The 22,797-nt window shown below is 29.5% G+C and overlaps 1 protein-coding gene across 1 annotated transcript in view; it reads left to right on the top strand.

The window, feature by feature from the left end:
* Positions 1-563: 563 nt before the first annotated feature.
* Positions 564-22,797, top strand: part of LOC142322337 (carcinine transporter) — a 99,158-nt gene continuing 76,924 nt past the window's right edge. The window contains exon 1 of the mRNA XM_075361300.1: positions 564-961. Coding sequence (XP_075217415.1) covers positions 672-961 — 290 coding nt within the window. The 5' untranslated portion in view covers positions 564-671. The remainder of the gene's footprint in view (positions 962-22,797) is intronic.

The following is a 22,797-nucleotide window of genomic DNA, read 5'->3' as shown; positions in this document are numbered from 1 at the left end:
ATCGGGAAGAATTTTAACCTTGAGGGGATGTTAATTAGTAAGAAAAAAGAAGTATTAACCAATCGAATTCGATTTAGAAGGTTAGGTCTATATGTTTTTAATTCGGTCCATATACGATAATCTTTCTCTAAAGTTGGATCGTATAAAAGCGAAAGATTATTAAGTAACAACTTTTATTTTGTTTTAATAAGTAATCCGAGACGTTAAGAAACAATGATTTTTAATTTTGTTAAAACTCGGTAAACAACGATACGAACAAATTTTATGATTTGAAGAGCGATAAAATACAGAAACAGTAGCATAATTTTGTAAATAAAAAGGAGAATTTTTATAATTGAAAATAGAACGTACACGATAAATTGCAACCGATAATCTGAACGCATTCAAAATTCCTGAGTTTCATACTAGCCGTAACGATGTGTTGAATTAGGTACGTTTATATTATTGTGAATTGCAGCGAGATTGTGAAGTGTTAAATCATACCGTCAGAGCGCGCGCCTCTGAAGGGAGGGAAGTAACAAAACTCACGACGAATCTCGTCTTTTCAGTAGTCCTGCGTAAACGCCAGTGTCGATTACTCCTAACGTACAAGGGTATCGTTTCACCGCAACAGTGAGTCGACCGTTGTATTTATTTATTTATTCTATCTTATTTATTAACCCCAAAGGACTATGGCACCTCAGGAGACATTATCCGTTGAAGGTGTAGCCAAAACGGTTGCACAAGAACATAAATCTCAAACAGCACCGGCAAATACAGAGAAAAAACAACCGATTGATTTCGACGATGTTTTACCGCATTTGGGTGAATTCGGACGATATCAAAAGTTATTATTTCTTATGATGATACCTTTCGCTTTCTTTGTCGCGTGGGTGTATTTTACACAAATATTTATTACTTTGGTTCCTGAACAACACTGGTGTAGAGTACCGGAACTTCAGAATCTACCGATTGAATTAAGGTAATTGAATACTTAATTTTTTTAAATAATTTCTTCATATTTAAATTATAATTAAACAGAAAAAAATATAAAATTAGTTAATTTTAGAAGGCTACACCCTGTAACCGTAAGCTGTATATATAATACAGTAATTAATTAAGAAATTAAATAATATAACCTTAATCTAATTATATATATATATATATATATATATATATATATATATATATATATATATACCTTTTTAAATCCACTTCAAAGACACTTTTATCAACAAAGTTCGCTTGACAGCGAATTTTGGTGTTTATTGTATTTTAAATGATTATTTATATTTAAAAGTAAAAATAATAATTACAAACTCTCTACAAAAATGATTCTAGGCATAATTAAAATTATAATTATCTAGTGGTTAAACAGTATAGAAGATGTAAGGAGTGACAAGAAAACTGAGCATTTAATCGCTCAGTTTTTATATTTGGTTATCACAGTGTAAACAAACAGATTCTTTCCTGTCGTTCACTTGTTTTTTACACAACTTTTACTTCAATTAAAAATAAATAAATAATTTTTTTTTTAACTTTTAACTATTAAATTTAAATAAAAAGTTAACTAGTTTTTACTATTTAGGATAAGTTAATATGTGATATTACTTCACGTAAAATGTTACCTTTCAATTTTATTCAACGGTGAGCTGTTTAAATCAACGCGGTTTCATATTAATTCAACAATGAATAATTAATAGTTATTGTATTTCATTGTGTGCTTGTGTATGTGTATGTTCGTGTGCATGAGCGAATATGTTTTGTGAAAACAGAGCTTGCTGTTGCTAATAATGTAGAATGTATCCTATGAATATACATGTTATTCAGAACAAAATCACTTCACTTGATATTCAGAACAAGTCAACGTATTCGGGAGTTTGTATTTATCTCTCAAAAAATTGATTAATTAATCAAATTTTTTCCATAATTTTTAGAATGTTATGAAATTTGCGTGTATTAGAAGAAGAAAAAATCATTACCTACTAATGTCATGCAATTTATTTACATTTTAAATTGGAAATTGTAAACAGAAGTGGCTTAATTTTTTATAATATTAATTTCCCTCTATAATCTTATTTTTTATAATATTAATTTCCCTGTATAATCTTATTTTCTAAACCTCCCCAGTTTTTTCTTCTTAACATTTTTATTTATTTCAAAATAACAAATATTGTTTCCATTATCATTTCAAAAAGGTTAATTTTTAAGAAATACTGAATTTCCTAATCATTCCATATTTTCTATGTTTTTAAGATTTGTTTTATATTTTGTGCGATACTAATTCGAATGTAAAAAATATATAAATTAAAAATTTGATTGTTTTAAACAGGAAATAAAATCTATCGTAAAAGATTTATTGGAACAATTCCCTATTTTAATTTCTGGGAGAGGAATAAAACTCCATTTTTCTCACTGTAGTATTACATTAATGAAAATAAAATTTTACTTAATTTATATTTGGCAAATGAAATTTTAAAAGAATTATTTTTAAAATAGCATATTATAAAGTAAATTTATTCTGTCTCATTTAAATCTTCTAGGAAATACGACAAATTTTGTCGAAGAACTCAAGAATAACTGGCATCACATGAAAATGTTTCTTAACACTTTACAATATACATGCAGACGTTATACCGTACGTGTACGCGCAAGTACTCCTTACAAATGTTGGTGTCTAAGAGATGGCGAAACAATTCTATTGAATAAAATCCTCTATTTATTAATATATCTATCAATATCTGTTATTCTATGTTTCTAACTCGGGAAAAGATCTGGCCATCACCCATAATCCTTGGCCAAATTCTTTCTACCACTGATACCTTGTTTTTATTACACTGAAAATAATATCAGCTTCCCGACTTTTAACTTAATATCACTTATTATATTACACTAAGGAACTGTAAAACGAATTAAATTTTCTTTAAGCAGAATCTCCTACTAAGATGAATCTTTTTTGTTCTCTCTCTATCATTCTCTCTCTCTTTCTCTCTCTCTCTCTCTCTCTCTCTCTCTCTCTCTCTCTCTCTCTCTCTCTCTCTCTCTCTCTCTCTCTCTCTCTCTCTCTCTCTCTCTCTCTCTCTCTCTCTCTCTCTCTCTCTCTCTCTCTCTCTCTCTCTCTCTATCACACTCTCTCTGATCATTATTCATTTTCGTATTTATTTACTTTATCTTTTATCCATAGTTATTAAGTTTTATTAACTTAAGGCGTATTTAAATATATTTGAGAAGAATTTATTTATCCTGAATGTATTAAGATCAGACAAGTACGTATAAAACGAATAGAAAGGTTTTATTATTTTGTATTTGTGTAGAAATATAATTATTAATTGTAGCACAGCCCTTTTTTACTTCCTTGTACGAATTAAAGGAAGTATTGTAATCGCGAAAAATTTCGGTTTTCAGATTTCAACGGAAATATCCATTTTGACCATTCCTGAATCCATTTTGACTAGTTTCGGTGTGACTTCTGTACGTACGTATGCATCTCGCATAACTCAAAAATGATTAGCCGTAGAATGTTGAAACTTTGGATTTAGGACTGTTGTAACATCTAGTTGTGCACCTCCCCTTTTTATTGCAATAGACTGGACCAAAAATGTGATTACAGTCAGACATTAAATAAATTTGGATTTTGGATTTTTTCTTAACTGCAGTAATAAGCCCTCGTTGAGAGACTTTCAACGATACGTCATATGTGATACTCATTTTCATTGTTCCAGAATTATAGCCAAATAAAATTTTAATTAATGAAATAATTGGATCTTACAAGGGAAGACACATCAGTTGGAATCAGACATCTTTTTTTCTTTTTTTTTAATTTACATAAATACTTTCTTTCTTTTTCCTGTTTAGCTTCCGGTAATTACCTTTCAGATAATATTTCAGAGGATGATATTTATAAGAGTAAATGAAGTGTAGTCTTGTACAGTCTCAGTTCGACCATTTCTGAGATGTGTAGTTAATTGAAACCCAACCACCAAAGAACACCGTTATCCACGATCTGGTATTCAAATCCGTGTAAAAATAACTGATTCTACTAGACTTGAACGCTAGAACTCTCGACTTCCAAATTAGCTGATTTGGGAAGACGTGTTCACCATTAGACCAACCCGGTGGGCCAATTTACATATATTGATTTATTAATAATTAGCCTCTGATCGTAAAAAAAATTTACAATAAATAATAATTCAATAATAACAATACCAAAAAAAATATGAAAAAAAATCACAAGTTAGTTATTAGTGAAATAAAATTGTATGTACTTTTCATTTCAATTCAAAAACTTTTACAATCAGATGTTAATAATTATTAACAAATCAATATATTTAGATTAAAAAAAAAAATTGATGTGGACACCACATGACTTCCTTGTACACTTACTAAATTACATATACACTTTTTTCTAATTTTTTATAAAGGTGTGACTGATTCGTAATCAATCCCCAGCAAAAATTACCGAAGATAAATTGATGAAAATTTGTATACGTTTTCTTCTTACGGTATAAATGCCCACTAACAAATGATTTTTTTGATATTCCGAATTGAAAGGGTTACAGTTAAAATGATTAATATTGAAATTTACTATTTTCTTAATTTTTCGGAAACAGATTATCAAATTGTGTGTAATATACATGTAAATATCTAAAAATCAATTTATAAATTTTTGGAAATTCGACCTTGAAAGGGGTGTAGAAAAGTAAGAAATCATAAAAAATCAGTGAAAATTTTTCCCATTTCTGACTATACTGAACGAGATATTTACTCGACTTGGGCTTGTAAATACTCTTCAGATAAATATCTAAAAATCACTTTCAGGTTTTTTTGAATTTTAATATTTTAAGGGGATAAAAAACATACATTTTTTAAAAATAAAGTTTTACCCTTTTATGCTACCGCTATTGAATCAATCTTTACGGGATTTAGTAACAATCTGATGGCAATTTGTGTTTGTAATTATGCTTATGTGTTTCGCGAACAACGCGGACGAGAAATTTATAAATCAAATTGTTGCTCCCAAGAAATTACAATACACTGATCTTTTTTATAAATTGAACAAGCTTTAATTTTTATTTATTGTTATTTTTCTCACAAGCATGATTTTAATGAACACAAGGGATACAGGGGGCAGAGCTCCCTGGCTAGATCGGAATTGCGATTGAAAAGAGCCCTAACCTATTTATTTTTTTTTCAATTCTTGCACATTTCATACAAATTTACGTACATTTCTTTTAAAGATACTTTGCATTTTCATTTTTTGTTATTCAAAAAATAAAATAAGCTTGGCGTTAAGAAATTAATTTTTGTATTCATGTTCAAATACTGATTACCGATTTCGCGAGCGAAGCCGCGAAGAAAAATGCTAGTTTTTAATAAAAATAAAAAATAAAAAAACAATAAAAATAAAGAAAGAAATATTATTTTATCGCTTTTATAAAGTAGGCTATAAAATTGTCAGCCTCTACAAATTCCTTAAATTTTTTATTACGACTTGTATTTATTTTTTTACAATTATTTTTCATGTATTACATCTATTAAAAGTAATAATAACAATATTTACATCACTTTTTTCGATCGTTTAATTAATTACACGCGTGAGTAACGTAAAAGTAAATTATGCCGTAAAGAAATAGAGAGTATTTAACAAAAATGTTGCTTTTATTACAACAGTCAATTAGCATAAGCAATTATTATAATCATAAATAACCACATATCTATTGTTTATTTTTCTTGGCCAACGTAAGACTTCTTTGCGGCAGTTTTGCATTGTTTTAATTATATGTTTCTGAGGCTTTTTTCCAAAATTTTACTACACGTTCTTCTTAAGTTCCGGTGATAGAATATTGTAAAATAAATTTTTTTACGGGCATCAACACCTATGCTCATTAATCCGATGGAAATTTGTAGCGTATGGAAAAATGCCATTCCTGACCGGGATTCGAGCCTGGGATCTCCGGATGAAAGGCCGAAACTCTACCGCTCCGCCTCGGAGATTAACGAAATAAATTTTATAGCGGTTTCCAATATTTTAATATACCAAAAAATTGATTTTAGGTAACACGATTCATTTCTCATTCTAGCCTAAATGTATCTTGACTATTTTTATAAAATAAAATCGAAGTAATTTTTTTTTCAAAATATTATAGGTAAGCGGATAATAATTAAGTAGATACACATCCGTTAAAAGACAGATTTAAAAACTTTTTTTAGGTTGTCCCTTAGTAGTCTGTAGTGCCGCTTCCATAGAGATATGTTCCAAAAAAAATTAAAATAAATAATGAAAACCTTTTCAGAAAATTAGTAGGTTAGGAGGGAGTGAGTGTACGCCTGATTCGATAAACAATAAACATTTGTAGGTAATAAAAAAAATTCCAAATGAAAAAAATAAGAAATGATATTAAATTTAGAAAAGTATTAAGTCAATAGAATATTTTTAAACGATTTAATTAATAAACTGTTTTTATATACTTATTTACACATTTTAATGTCATTGTATTAAGTATTCTATTCAATATGACTCACATATTTAAACATCTCGTGTAAATCTATAAGATTACCATTTATTTACAAATCAAGTAACAATTACACAGCTGTTTTGCTTAACAAGTATCAGTCCATGTTGAAATTTTTTATATATTTGCATCATTTACATTATAAAGAAATAATAGCATTTAGAAATAAGTAAATAAATTAGTTTTTAATTAGCGATTAATTAAATTTCATTTATTTATGTAAAAAAAAATGTTATGTTTAGTACCGCAACTCTGAAGGTCCATCAGTTTTTATTGGAAACCGCAGGTTATTTAAACCCAGGTTGGGTTTCAATTAACCACACATCACGGAAATGGTCGACCTGAGACTGTACAAGACTAACTTCACTCACACTCATATATTTCATCCTCTGAAGTAATACCTGACGGTGATTTCCGGAGGCTAAACAGGAAAAGGGTTATTTAATCTTGGCCTCAGTGCAAATCTAGGTTATGTACGTGTAAAAAATATGTGGGATGCGCCACCATTCCTGGATTAGAAACATTTTTTACAGTTTTATAATTTTTATGCTATTTTATTAAAATAATTTATTATAATTTCATCCCCATAAAATTTTAAAAAGCTTTTGTAAATTCTTTCAGTTTTTTTTTGGCGGTTATTAATTAAAGTAGAGATATACACTTACTAACATTCACTACCGTCATGAGGGTTTTAAACCTGTACGATTTGTTTTATTTTAATCGTTAATTCGGTCAACATTAGGTAAACTGTGGCACAATATAAGTATTCGGTTTCATTTCAGTGGATGCAGACAGCAACTCGCGAAATGAGGTCACCATTGCAAGATTTAAAATTCAGATAAATTTATTCAGGCAAAATTTAACGAAAAATACATTCTCTATTTTAGAAAAGGCATATGACCAAGCCGAAGTTGGGTATATGGTTATTTATAATCATCATTATTATTATTATTATTATTATTATTATTATTATTATTAAACAAAATAAAATATTTTAATTATATTTAAAGGTTTTATAGACAGTTCATGGAATCGATGGTTTTACTAAAATTTAAATTGTTACTAAAATCCTTACATAGAATATGAAAACAATGGGCCAAAAACGAGGCTAAAAAATTGGATAAAAGCGAACAGTTTTAAAATAATTTAAAAAAGTTTAAGTTTATAATTTGTTTAAATACAATACAAATTACATATTTAATTTAATAATAATAAAACTTTTAAGTTTGCCTTTTGATATTGCTTCCTACATTAAATAAATGTTTCTTCTTCGGTATTACAATTTTTTCTGACTTTTTGAAGTTAAGTCAGTGGGACGTTTTTCTTCAAAAAAAAGTGTGAGTAGAATGAAATTGAAATTTATTTACGTAGAGTGTGAAGAGTACGAAAATTACACTCATTTAAAATGTAATTTCCTTATATACAGATATGTAAAGACGTACATATATAAGAGATGTGTGAGAAAAGTAATGAGACTGACTTTTTACTTACCATAGTTTTTATTTTTTTCAAACAACAATATTATCCCTTTCAAAGTAGTTCCCTTAGGCAGCTATACACCGGCGTAGACATTGTTCCCACTCCTGGTAGCAGCGCTGGAAGGCTTCAACTGGTAGGGCTTTTAAACTGGTCGGTCACAGTCTTTTTAATGTTCTCCAGAGTTCCAAAATGACGTCCTTTTAAGACATGTTTCAATTTCGAGAAAAGGAAAAAGTCACAAGGACTCAAATCAGATGAATAGGGGTGTTGAGGATCCGTAGGAATGCGTTTTGAGGTTAAAAATTCCCTGATGGAAATGTCCTTGTGACACAGGGCATTGTCATGATGAAGCATCCACTTATCTGCAGTGCCTGGTCTCACGGGAGTCACTCTTTTCCTGAGCCTTTCAAGGACACCTTTGTAAAACACGTGTTGACAGTTTGTCCTGGAGGAACAAATTCTTTATACACGATACCCCTACTGTCAAAAAAAAATCAGCATGGTTTTGATCTTTGATTTGCTCATTCGACATTTTTTCGGACGAGGAAATGACGGAGTGTGCCACTCTTCGCTTTGCCGCTTTGTTTCAGGATCGTACTCAAATATCCTGGATTCATCACCTGTGATCACACGATTGAAGTATTCTTGGTCATTGTCAATCTTCTCAAGAAGATCAACGCACACGTTTCTTCGATTGTCCTTCTGTTCCGTTGTGAGGTTTCTCGGCACCAATTTCGCACAAACCTTTCGCATGTCCAAATCGTATGTCAAAATTTGATGTACGGTGAAAACATTTAAATTTAACTGTTCACTCATCGTTCTTATTGTTAAACGACGGTCTGATCTCACAAGAACCCTCACACGCTCAACGTTTTCGTCAGATTTTGAAGTTGAAGGTCTCCCTGAGCGAGGTTGATCTTCAATGTGTTCTCGGCCTTCCAAAAATTATTTGTACCAGCGGAAAACTTTTGCTCTTGATAAGAAATATTCCCCATAGGCCTTTTTCAACTTTCCAAAGGTCACACTCGCGGATTCCCCAAGTTTAATACAAAATTTGATTGCACAACGTTGCTCTAAATTCCGATGCTCCATTTTCGTAACACACAACAAAAATACAACTTCACTGATGGCGCTGTTAAAAATAATGTGTTGGCTGAACGGAGTTTAAACACGTACTGAGTATGTTGAAGGGATTAACAAACCGGTCTAGCACAGACCGGTAGATACAGTGTTGCCAGATCGCTCGCAGTGTTACAACTCTCATTACTTTTCTCGCACACCTCGTATATACGTATATTGAAACAACAAGACCGGTATAACGGAATTGAGTAACGGATTCCTACCAATTAAGAAGAAAGTAGTAAAAAAATATAATAATCGGAGGAATCCAGAAAGAGGCTAAAAGAAACCCTTTTAGTTAAGGCAACAGGCCCGTTTAATAATCGTCTTTTGTAATACTGCCCACTGTCACACCTAAACAGATGTTGATCTGTAAGAAGTGTTACCGGACCAGGATAGGAATTTCATGAAAAAGTGTGCGAGCATTCTCACACTTCGAGTTGGGTCCAGTCGGGCAGTTAAACAAGATAGGAGTGTAAATACTCCGGGGAAGATCAGTTAAAATCAGTTTAAGCGAGACGTTATGATGTCAGTTCTGCGAGTAGAGTCTGTGAGGGAGTGTTACAATAGAGAATTACAATGCGAGTTTGAACCGAGACTATTCAGCAAGGGGGACAGTGAAGGAACGAATTTCTAGTGTGAATTAAGTTCGACGCGGTTAAGGGGACGTCACAAGTCTAGTGCCGACAGTACATGAATTAGAAATGGTTCATGAGTTACTGTTAGATTAGAAGTTTGAAAGATATGGTGTACTAAATTTCATTCATAAATTGTTAGGGTACGTTTATTTATAAACAGCAAAGGTATTTGCAGTGAAAGAACTTTATACTGGTCTTAACGATTGTACTATTGTTGTTAATACAAGATTAGTGGTTAAAAGTGTAAGACTAGCAGTCATACTAATGTCTTTTGTCAATGGGACTGAATTATATTTACCTACCTCTAAATAAATACTGACAATTACTTTAAATTCTATTTTGTATGTTTATTCTAATCACTGTTTATTAATATCATTATTGACATTTATTATTATTAGTATTTTTTTCTGTTATTATTATTGTGGTTGTGATTACTATTTTCATTATTTGTTTTATTATTATTATTATTGTCATTATTATAATTGATTTGTCTTTTTTACTTACGTTTTTAAACTACTAAATTGTAATTACATAACATTTTCAACTGTCAATCTCAATATCCTGATCGAGCCGCGAACACGCAACAATATATATACATTTATAGACCTTTATATAAATTTTATAGACCTTTGTATAAAATTTGTGGCTCGAAACTCTCCAAATATATTCAATCAATTTCATTAAAATTTATAAATGCTGTAGTAGTATAACTTAAGTTGTGCTTGTGAGACTTTGTGAAGATTGGTTGAATGTTTCATCAGTTACGCTCAATCGTTCCAAAATATTTGAAAATTTTTTGGCTTAGTCAACAATCTCCAAAATTATTAGATCAATTTCATTGAAATTTAGTTATGCTGTAGTAGTATATCTAAAATAGTATATGCGAAAATTTGATGAAGATTTATAGAGTCGTTCTTCTTTACGCTCAATTTAAGGTCCACAACAGATTTTGTATTGATGTATCTTTCATAAGAGCTTATGCAGTGAGTCTTAGTGGTGAATGAGTTGAAACTTGATGGTTGTTTGAAGGGTCTATTCGTTAATCGAACGTATGTATTGCGCTGTACTTTGAAAATTAATGCGTTTAATGCAAATTAGTGAAGGCGTCAGAACCGAAAGTCTCCTTGCGCAGAACTGTGTAAGAGTATTGTTTACTTTCCTGAACTTCCTAGCATTTTTTTCTCCGAGTTGAGTATTAGCCAGATTGGGTGCCACTGGTTTAGAATGTTATTTTCATAGGTTTTTGAAAATTTCATTATGGTTTTTACTTCCTTGTTTGAAGTAAAGGAAGTATTGTGATCGCAAAAAAAATTCGGTTTTCAGGTTTCAACGGAAGTATCCATGTTAACCATCCCTGTATCTATTTTGACTAATTTATGCGTGACGTCTGTACGTACGTATGTATGTATCTCGTATAACTCAAAAGCGATTAGCCGTAGGATATTGAAATTTTGGATTTAGGACTGCTGTAACATTTAGTTGTGCACCTCCCCTTTTGATTGCAATAAACTGAAACATAAGTGTCCAAAGAAACCCAAAATCCAAAAATATTTGAATTTTGGACTTTTTCAACTGCAGTAATAAGCTCTCATTGAGAGCTTTTCAACGATATATCATAAGTCGTACTTATTTTCATAGGTTCCAGAGTTATAGCCAAATAAAATTTTAATTAATGAAATATTTGGATCTTAGAAGGGAAAGACCTATCGATTGAAATCAGACTTCATCTCCTTTTTTAATTTAAATATATTAATTTATTAATAATTATTAACCTCTGAATGTAAAACTTTTTTACAATAAATAATAATTCAATTAACCAATAAAAAAAATTTGAAAAAAATCAAAAGTTATTAGTGAAATAAAATTTTATGTACTTTTCATTTTAATTCAAAATTTTTTACAGAGGTTAATAATTAACGAATCAATATATTTAAATTTAAATATAATTTAAAAAAATATATATGTAAATGAAATCTGATTCAAACCAACGTGCTCTTGGTTACGGATCCGACACGTTCTCATTTACACCACATAACTACTTGAACGCCGTGAAACAAAATTAATATATAACTAATATAAAATGCTGATACGAACACCACAAAAAAATGTGAAGCAATGTGGTGTCCACCACAATGCAATTGTGTAACTGTCCATTTTATTAAAGAATTGGAAGATCGCATCTCACTTTCAAATTAAATAAGTTTAAATGAAGTGCAGCAAAAAATGTGTATTTGTAATTTAATAGGCCTCCAAGGAAGTCATGTGTGTCCACATCAGATTTTTTTCTAAAATAATTACAACATATGATATCCTTCAGTACTTGTTCAATTATAGATGTACTATTTTATTTTCGTAATTTTATAAATTATTATTATGCTTTGTACCATGGTAAGAAACCTCCTATTTAACATTTATTAACATTGCTATATTCCACCAGTTAACATTGCTAAAACTCCGCCACGCAGGTCAGCGTGGCGTCTATACCTTTTATCCGGAAAGTTCTAGGATCCAATCAGGTCATACACGGCATTTTTAATACGTTACAAAATTTATGTATCATAAAAGGATTTTACTTGAGCGTAAATCTGTTGTTCCTTTGAGAATAAATGATTAAAATTATTATTTCTCAAAATTTAAAACTAACTATAATAATTTTGCTTCAAGTCTTTTTTGGAAATTCAAGTCTAATTAGTAAGATCAGAACTTTAAAACAAATTTTTTTTACTGATTAAAAAAAGTTGGCAATAAAGTTGTAATGCTTTCCTGGCATTGGTTATTTATTCTTATATAACGAAACAGTAATGATACATGGTTATATATAATAATACATAGTTATCTAAAAATTAAAAATGTTTAAATAGACCAAAAAAGTTTTTTAAAAAATAAAAAAATCGATATATTTAAAATTTTATCGGCTCTCCCAGCTCCATTATTGCCCCCTCAAATATTTTTTGGAGGTCCTTTGCATTATTACTATGCCTAAGAAAACATAATAATTTTTTTTTCGATTTTTGGGGAAGGGGAAATTTTGAGACAAATTCTTTTTTTTAAATGGTAAGAATAACATGCAAGCATAAACTAAGCTTAATATAAAGTGAAGGATTATATTTGCGAAATTTTAAGAAAATTGACCACAAAATTTTACCAACAAATTGCCCCATATACACGACCCTCTAAACAAAATTTATCAAAAACGATTAATCTAGTCAAAAATGATTAGGCTTTCAAACACGCCAACTCACGTACATACGTAGGAACATTACCCCCACATTTTCTTTTTTAGGGGGCTCTTGGGTCATAAAATGTCAAGAAATGCAAAAAATACCTTTACCCCATTATTGACTGATTATCATACTTCCTTTTTGCAGTGTAGCTTTAGAACTACGATGCCAGGAAAATAAAATCGTTTACTAAAACAAAGTTCACATTTTTTTAAAATAATATCAAACAGTAACAAAATACATTAATAGTTTTATTTACCATTCACAAAATAATTGTGAAAATTATAATTCTTTTGGTTTTATTGTAATGATAGTAATTTATTTCAAATGGAAAAATTAATTCTACATTTTTCTCTCCATGAACCTTGAGTGGTTTTTTGTAATAAGGAAATGCCGACATGATGTAGGTTGCCTACTACATAACGATACAATGGAAAATTAATAATTTAATGATTTTAATTCTTAAGTACACTAAACATTAACATTAAATGCAGTACATATATTAATCTTTTTTTTTTTTACGTACTTTGAATTAAATTTATATTTTTCTTTAAGAAATTTCAAGGATAAAACAATATTTCTCTATTTATGTTAATTAATTTAAATATCTAAATAAATAATCGGTTAATTATTGAATAAAGTTCTAATTTTAATGATCCATCCATATCACGGTCATAAAATAATAATTTTTAATCTCTTCCTATAAATTCACAATAAAATCTTTCCTGATTTAAATTTGACCTTCAGTTAGAAGGGAATTAATTAATTTATTGTAGAACAGGAACAGGATGGTCCAGTCGTCTGCAGTTTATAAATATGGTTATTATTCTTATTTTTATTATAAAAAATATTCATTACCTTATCTTACATATTTATTAGAAATTAATATAGATTTCTACAAGAATGAATTAATTGTTCTTTTTACTTATAGTTAACAATAAGTTTTATTAGATATAAAATGGTTTACACCTACCTAATTAAAATTAAGATTAAAAAAAGCCATCAGAAATTCCATCCCTGACAACTTGATTTTCCCAAACACTTGAAATACCTCAGGGAGTCATATCTTAGACGTAAAAAAGTGTGAAGCTGTAAAAAAAGTATAAACAGTCATTGTCATGTTGCGCGTAAAAAATATATATATTTATGTACATTTGTACGTAAAATTAGAACAGTTTTAATTCACTAGTACAGGTATTTTCATGATTAATTGTACGTTATTGTTATTCAGTATTGACAATTTTTACAAAAGCTATTTAGTCCAAGGACCAACTTGTAACTTATTATCCATTAGTTACACCATAAATTTAGATTAATTAAATACGAAAACATTTTTGAGAAAAGTGAAATTTTTCGACAGTAACTTTATGAATTTGACCGAGGCCCGGTCTCCGGGGAGGGGCCCGGAAACGACATAGTCGGGTCCGGTATACCTCTTTTCGGAGATTAGAGGCAGGCGATAAAAAAGATCCACCAGTGGTTGGGGGGGGGGGGGCTGAACTGCCATGCCGAACGTACTGCCGGTTGGTTGGGAGGCCCTCTTAGAGTTGAAGGACGCTGTCTTGGGTTGAGCTTTACTTGATTGTATGTCCAGCCCTGGAGAATAAGGGATAATAAAAAAAAGGACTTTATGAACTTACAATGTCAATTAAATTTCGTTAATAACAGAATGTGTTATTGTCAAAGTTCTAAAACCGCAACCGTTTTGAGGTTGCAGGCTGTAGTAGAAATAGTAGTAAAGTTTTATGAATTTATAGATATGTATTAATTACAGTGTGTGTAATGATTTGAACGGCATAAGTTCACTAAAAAAATTCACAATCAGAGTACAAACGAGAAAAAAAATTTGTTTAGCTTCTTCAAGAAATTACATTTGATATGAAACCTTAGCATACATATAAACAGGTACATTATATGTATGTATACCTTCTGTGTATATATATATATATATATATATATATAATATCTTTTCCTCTAAAGTAGTTTCTAACAGTTTTATACAATCCTTTTTTATATTTAAAATTTTTAAAGAAATTAGTTTTAAGAAATCTGATAAGAATAAGTACATAACTTCTATTGCAGTTTGATACTGCGCCCGCGCGCGTACACACACATAAAGTACATCCTCGTATAATCACTGCGTACATATATGACTGTGTGACATATACGTATATGCGCATACATAATTTATGAATTCTAGTTTTTATAGTAAAACTTCTGGCTGTTTTAAAAACCAAAACTGTTAATTTTAAAGTATAAAAATAAAAGCTTAATAGTCGGATAAAAACAGGGGTAAATCTTGAAAAATCTTTTATTTCTTCTTCTTCTTCAAAAGATTCATTAATAAAAATGAAAAAGTAAAGAAATGAATCTATGTTGAATTGGTAATCCATCAACTTAATGTGCATATTATTAATATAATATTTAATTTAAATTAAATTTTTATAAATCATAATTTATAATTTTATCAGTATAATTTTAGATTCTGTAAATGAAGCAGGAAATGTCTTCTTAACATGTAATTCACATCACTAAATTAACTCTTAAGTATCTTAGAGCAATACGAATCTTAAAACATTGCATATAAGCGTAGCTCTTCCATTTGTTAATTGATTCATTTCCGTACTAATTTCTTGTTTTAAATCATTCATCGAAATATGTTTATTGGTGCATAATAATTACGTCATCCTTATAATCTTCCAGTATTAAATCCTACTCTCAGTGTTATGTAATTGCTAATTAGAATAAAAAAAAAAAATGCTTTTTTCTTTCTACGATAAAATTATTGTATGTATTCTTGAATGACTGTCTGTCTGTCTCTCTCTCTCTCTCTCTCTCTCTCTCTCTCTCTCTCTCTCTCTCTCTCTCTCTCTCTCTCTCTCTCTCTCTCTCTCTCTCTCTCTCTCTCTCTCTCTGTGTGTGTGTGTGTGTGTGTGTGTGTGTGTGTGTGTGTGTTCTGTACACACATGCGCGCGGTCATACAATTTTTCATATCGTGGAACAAATGTTAAAAATAAAATTTAGTATTTTTAACATTAAGTGAATATGAAAATTAATAAAAAAGAACTTACCAAATAAATTAGTAAATATTAGAATGAATTTTCTTTAATTAATAATTTTAGATTAATCATCAGTTTGTTTTGTACATTTTAGTCTTTGAGGGATACGTTATGAGCCTATGATTGCTAAATTTTTTCGTTAACTCGAATCTTCATTCTTTTTCTAGTAGGTTTTGATATTACCTAAAATTATTATAACATTATTATTTATTATTACCTATTGTATGATTTTAGATCATTTAATATCTTATTAAGGTATTAAATTAATGTTATAGTAAATTTTAGTACTTTCACTGATGCAAAAAATTTAGTTATAATTAATTAATATCAACTTCCTTGGAGGTTAACTTGAGCTCTAGACCGATTACGGTTCTGTTTTTCTATGTTCCGTACTTCCGCTGTTTTACCGTAGTTTTTTTACTACAATTTAGTTGTTTATTTTCGTTTCCCTCCGGGGATTCTTCATTAGAGAAAGGGCGTCAAGACCGAAGTCCCGACGGGGGAACCCTGAAGAATTCCCCCGCCGGGACATGGCATAGCGTGTAACACAAGACCGAATCCCGGTTGCCTGGGCGGGGCCTAGCGCCCTACCGAGGTAGTTTGAGGCGAAGGCACCTCTCGGAGCTGAGTTTATGCGTAATTGCGGATCTGGCTCCGGGGGGGGGGGGAGGAGCAGAGAGATTATAGGCGGAAAAAAACAATATCAACTTTCTTGGTGAGCACAAAATTCTGGGTGTTTCATTAAAAATCGTTTTTATTTTTGAAATATCAGTTCGGAATCTATCCAGCTTAAACAATATTTCCTTATTACGAATATGGAAATAAGTAGACAATCTTCCTTAATTGTTTTATTAATTGTCTCAAATAATCTTCTTTTTTTTTGTTTTTTTAAATTTTCACAAAAGTTTTTTTTTCAGTTTTTTTTTTTAAAGTGAAAACAAAAAGAGAATATAGTATCTTCCGATCGCTTGTCCAATTTATTAAAATTATTCCATTTTGTAAACAGTCCCTAATTTTTTTTAAATTATTCAAGGAGAAATTTAGTCGTATTGTTTGATTTACGTAAATTATTTGAAAATTCTACATTATTATTAATTTTATTCAGATGGCTTTTGTAATATATGCGTGGATCTTAATATCATCAATTTTAAAAACATTTTTAACAAGAAATTTGAAAAGTAATTTCAATAGCTTTTAAATATTCATCACCTTTTATTTTTTTTTTTAATAATATAATCACTATATTTTTGTGTTAGTGACAAACATTCTTATGACCCAACTTCATGTCATAAAACTAGTATTAAGCTTATTACCTTACGTAGTACAAGCCTACGCAAGTCCTTCGTAAAAATTAATAATATGATTTGCCTATTAGGTAGGTCAAGTCACTATTTATGAGTAGATGGTGTTAGAAATTCATTTTTTCATTAAATCTTTTCCGTAAAACTCTATCTACTGAATTACTTTTCATAAAATAAATGCATTCTAAATAAAAATATATTGAAGGACAAATCTGAGGAAAATTTAATTTCCCAAGAGCAATTTCTGTTTTTTTATTGCATATATACTGCTGAAAGATCAGATCACACATTTTCTTTGGATTGGCAAAAGGATGTATATTCCAAGTTTGATTCAATGCACTTGTTTTTTGTCTAATTTCTTCAAAAAAATTTGCAGTATAACAGAAATGAATACAGTTAGATATTTTTGTGTTTTTGCCTAAATTCGTTGACATGCATTTGACTATTATGACGTAAGAAAAATAAAATCGCTTAAATAAACAACATCAAAAGTATTCACTACTTTCGTAACCTACTACTCTTTGTTATGACAGAATAATAAAAATATTTATGTTTTTATTTTTTATATTGTTTATTTAAAAAGTCTGATGTGGACACCACATAACTTCCTTGTACGCCTATTAAAATACATATACACATTTTTATACAATTAAAAGTACATAAAATTTTATTTCATTAATAACTTCATATTTTTTTTTTTATTGTTATTATTGAAATATTTATCGAAAAAAAGGTTTTACAATCAGAGGTTAATAATTATTCATAAATCATTATATATAATTTAAAAAAAAATTAAATAAAAAAAAGGAGATGAAGTCGGATTCGAACTGATTTGCCTTCCTCCAAATAATTCATGAATTAAAATTTTGTTTGGCTGTAACTCTGGAACCAGTGAAAATAAGTACCACTTATGATATATTATTGAAAAGCTTTCAATTAGAGCTTATTATTACAGTTAAGAAAAAGTCCAAAATTCAAATATTTTTTGAATAAAAAAAATAAGGCGTGACGTCTGAACGTACGTATGTGCGTATGTATCTCACATAACTCAAAAACGATTAGCCGTAGGATGTTGAAATTTTGGATTTAGAACTGCTGTAACATCTAGTTGTGCACTTTCCCTTTTGATTGCAATAAACTGAACCATAAGTTTCCAAAGACATCCAAACATATTTGAATTTTGGACTTTTTCTTCACTGCAATAATAAATCCTCATTGAGAGCTTTTCAACGATACATCATAAGTGGTAGTTATTTTCACTGGTTCCAATGTTATAGCCAAGTAAAACTTTAAAATTAAAATAATTAATAAAATATTTGGATCTTAAAATGGAAGACACATCGGTTCCAATCAGAATTCATCTTTTTTTAAATTTATTTTTTGTAACTTTTTTAATTTAATGATTTTTAATAATTATTAACCCGTGATTGTAATAACCTTTTTACAATAATTAATAATTCAATAATAATAATAAAATGAAATATTTTAATCAGTCAAAAGATTGAGAGAAAGTTATTAGTGAAATAAAATTTTATGTACTTTTAAAAATGTTTATATGTAATTTAATAGACATACAAATGTGTATATGTAATAGATTTGGTGAAACATCTGATTTTTTAATATTAACTGAAAAATAAATTTAGTATCGTATTTTTTTATTTTCTACTTAAATTTTTGTTTAATTTTATTTAATTATCTGGAATTTCTGTTTAATTTTATCTACATTAAAGTTAACTACAGAGTGACTGAAAAATAGACCCTCACAAGAACAACGTATATACTGAGGCATACATACCCTATCTTTAATAAATTGCAAAAAAATATCTTTTAGTTTAGTACTACTCTGATATTGTCGGACAGTATTCTCCCTGAGTCGGAGTTGATCATTTCGTTTATTTGTTTTTTATTGTCAATCATTTAATCGCTCTTTGATTTCATATATTTCTTCTGATCTTAATTTGTGTACATGTTCTCTAGTTTTCAAATTTTCTCTCCCTTTATATTCATCATCCGCTCTTAATCTTTTTATTCTTTCCTTGGTCTTAACGTTTTCTTCCTCTTTATATTTATCATCTTCTTTTAATGGTTTTATTCTTTCTTTGGTTTTAACATTTTCTGATCTAATAATACGAGTAATAAAGGGACTTTTACTCTATCCTAATATTTCATGTAAGATTGTTGAATTAATAATTGTATAAATATTTGATGTTAATAAAAACTAATATTTCAGCAATTGTGTAACAGTCCACTTTATTAAAGAATTGGAGGATCGTATCTCACTTTCAGATAAAATAAGTTTAAATGAAGTGCAGCAAAAAATGTGTATATGTAATTTAATAGGCGTACAAGGAAGTCATGTGATGTCCACATCAAATTTTTTATACTACTCATAACAGATTTATAAACTAACTAGCATCCCGTTGCGGCTTCGCCCTCACTATACGGTTACTTGCATTTCCAGTCGTGGTCATTTTTTTTATTTTTTATGTCTTTTATTCAATTAACCTTAGGCAGGACAGCCAATCGTGTCGCACATATAGTATAGTGGCAGTGGCTGTACTGGTTGAACTGCCGGCCCATACACCGTCGCACCCCTTAAAAAATCGAAAATGGTTTTTAGATACTTATTTGAGGAGTATATTTGCAAGCCCAGATATACTGAATATCTTTTGTGGAATAGGGAAAATTTGCTATCATAGTTCAAACGTTTTTTACTTTTCTTCACCGCTTTCAAGTTCGAATTTCAAAAATTTTAAACTTGGTTTTTATATATTTATATGAAGATAACACATATGAAAAGTCAAGTTGATTTCTTCAATTGTTACCGAGAAATTAAAAAAATAATAAATTTCATTGTTATTCCATTTTAACACTAACTCGAAATTTCAATAACTTCTTTCTTAGTATGCACTTACACGTTAAGAAGAACGTGTATACATTTTTTTTCAATTTATCATCATTATTTTTTACTGAGCGTTGGTTATGAATGACTCACGGATATGTTGTTTTACATATATATATATAGGTTTTATCAAAATTAATAGCTGAATGCATTTTTATGATGTCTGTTTAGTGTCTAAGTTAATTTTATTTGTATATGGATATTATCAGTTGCTTCACAAAGCCAAGCAAAACTAAAGAATCATCAATAGATATCCCAACCAACCCTATTATGTAAGGCTTATTGACCGTTTAGTTGTCTTTTTTTTCTAGTAATTTTAGACCGCATAAGCTAGTTTGTAACTGCTTACATACCTTCAATTCACTGGCATGAAGCAGGAAGAACACTAAAAACGGTTCCTGCAAAAATAAAATTAAAACAACTAATTCATTACTTCTTGATAATTATAATTTTGTTCGGCGCTCTTTTCTAATTGAATAATAAATATGCAGAATCATAAATATGCAGAATTCTTTACCGAATATATTTTTCAATTACGTACTCATAGATAATGCCCACCGGCTACTTTAACATTTTATTAATGAAATTACACCAAATTTTGGATGATTATTATCATTGAACATTATCTCTAATCACTGCCGAGTTCATGGCCATATTCAACCGTAGTCTGATGTGTTAATAATTATTGGTAAGATTGGTAAGAATTATTAACCAGGAAAAAGTGCACACAACATAATTAATATATCTCCACCATAATTAACTAAACATCATTAGTGAATTACGTTCAATTTTTATCTGTTACTGAAGTTATTGAATGATTTCAACTGTAGCATCTTATTTTATAACTTTTTTATGTACTTTTTTTTGTTATACAGAAAGAGATATTTTTAGATTGTAAAATCTTATAACAGATACAATAATTTTTAAATATTGACAATTATGTCTTCACGTGTAGTAAGGGGATTGTTATTTTTCTGAAATTGAGTGTTATAGCTGCTTTGATTATTAACTAAAAATTGCCACTCTCATAGTATCTATCCACCTGAACGGAAACTACACTTAATGTTGCTTAACTTAATTATCAATCCATCGGGTTGTTCTATTGGTGAACTCGTTATCACAAATCAGTTGATTTCGAAGCCGACAGTTTTAAGGTTTAAAATACTAGTAAAGGCTTACTAGTATTACTTACTTTTACACACATTTGAATACTAGATCGTTGATAAAGATGTTCTTTGGTGGTTGGGTTTCAATTAACCACACATCTTAGGAACGGTTGACCTGAGACTGTACAAGACTACACTTCATTTACATTCAAACATATTATCTTTATTCATCCTCTGAAGTAACACTTTACTTCAGAGTAAACACTGCACTTTACTTTTTTGTTCCGGAGGCTAAACAAAAAAAAAGAAAGGAAAAAAAACTTAATGATCAAGAAAGTGCACCAACGTTATACACCACCAGATTACTAATATGTGATATAAGATCAAATGCAAGCTTTTAACACCGTTTTAATCAACTGTATAAATTTCCTATAAAACAGAATCTGTTAATTTTACATTTTTATTTTATATAAGTTTTAAAAGTTGTAAAATATTTATATATATTGTAAAATAAACTTTAGTGAGTTACACTTAATGCTTGGAACAATAATCTATATCACATAAATGAAATAGCATTAGCCTATTAAGGATAGAAGACGAATATTTTAGTTTAGCTAACTGTTCGGTGATAAGTAAAAAAATTGGTAAATTTGAATAGGAGATGTTATGACCAGCTTAACAATTCTGTTACCATTTCAGTTTGTGTTGCTAAAAAATAAAACATCTTTATTTTAGGCGAATATTCTAGTTTTGTTTAATTAAAATTACTTATCGGATGAGTTTTTAATAGCTTTAAAACTAGCATTAAAACTAAACATACATTAAGAAAACCAGTGAACCAGCTTTATTGAGCTGCATCATTTTTTAACCACTTTCCTTTTGATAAAATAATATTAACTTATTATCCCCTTGTGCCAATTTTATCCAGTTTTTCTTGGATTAGCTAAGTGGGATTTGCCGAGTAGTAGCGTCTCGGCTTTTCATCTGGAGGTCCGAGTTTGAATCCCAATCAGGCATGGCATTTCTCACACGCTACAAAATTTCCATTTCATCTCATCTTCTGATGCAATATCTAATGGTTGATGGCAATATCTTGGCTTTAAAAAAGCTAAGTGGATTTGAAGGGATTATTACGGCAGAATGCCTTTCCTGATCACAAATTAATTAAGAGAATATGAAATAAATTTTTGTAGCTCTGAGAAATATAAATATTGGGATTCAATCAATTAATTTTTAGTTTCCGATGAATGTCGGAGACGATAACATTTTTTACGGTGTTCGATATAATGATCGTTCAATTTTCAATAAAGTGTTCTTATTTGTTTAAAAGATTCACTATCATCTGCTCGTTTTTTACTTCCTTGTACAAAGTGAAGGAAGTATTGTGATGGCTAAAAATTTCGGTTTTCAGATTTCAACAGAAATAACCATTTTGACCATCCATGAATCCATTTTGACTAGTTTCGACGTGACGTCTGTAC

The sequence above is a fragment of the Lycorma delicatula genome, chromosome 3, assembly GCF_047948215.1.
Source record: "Lycorma delicatula isolate Av1 chromosome 3, ASM4794821v1, whole genome shotgun sequence".
Lineage (NCBI taxonomy): Eukaryota > Metazoa > Arthropoda > Insecta > Hemiptera > Fulgoridae > Lycorma > Lycorma delicatula.
Note: the sequence above shows the minus strand (reverse complement) of the source record. Positions and strands in the feature narration are given on the sequence as shown.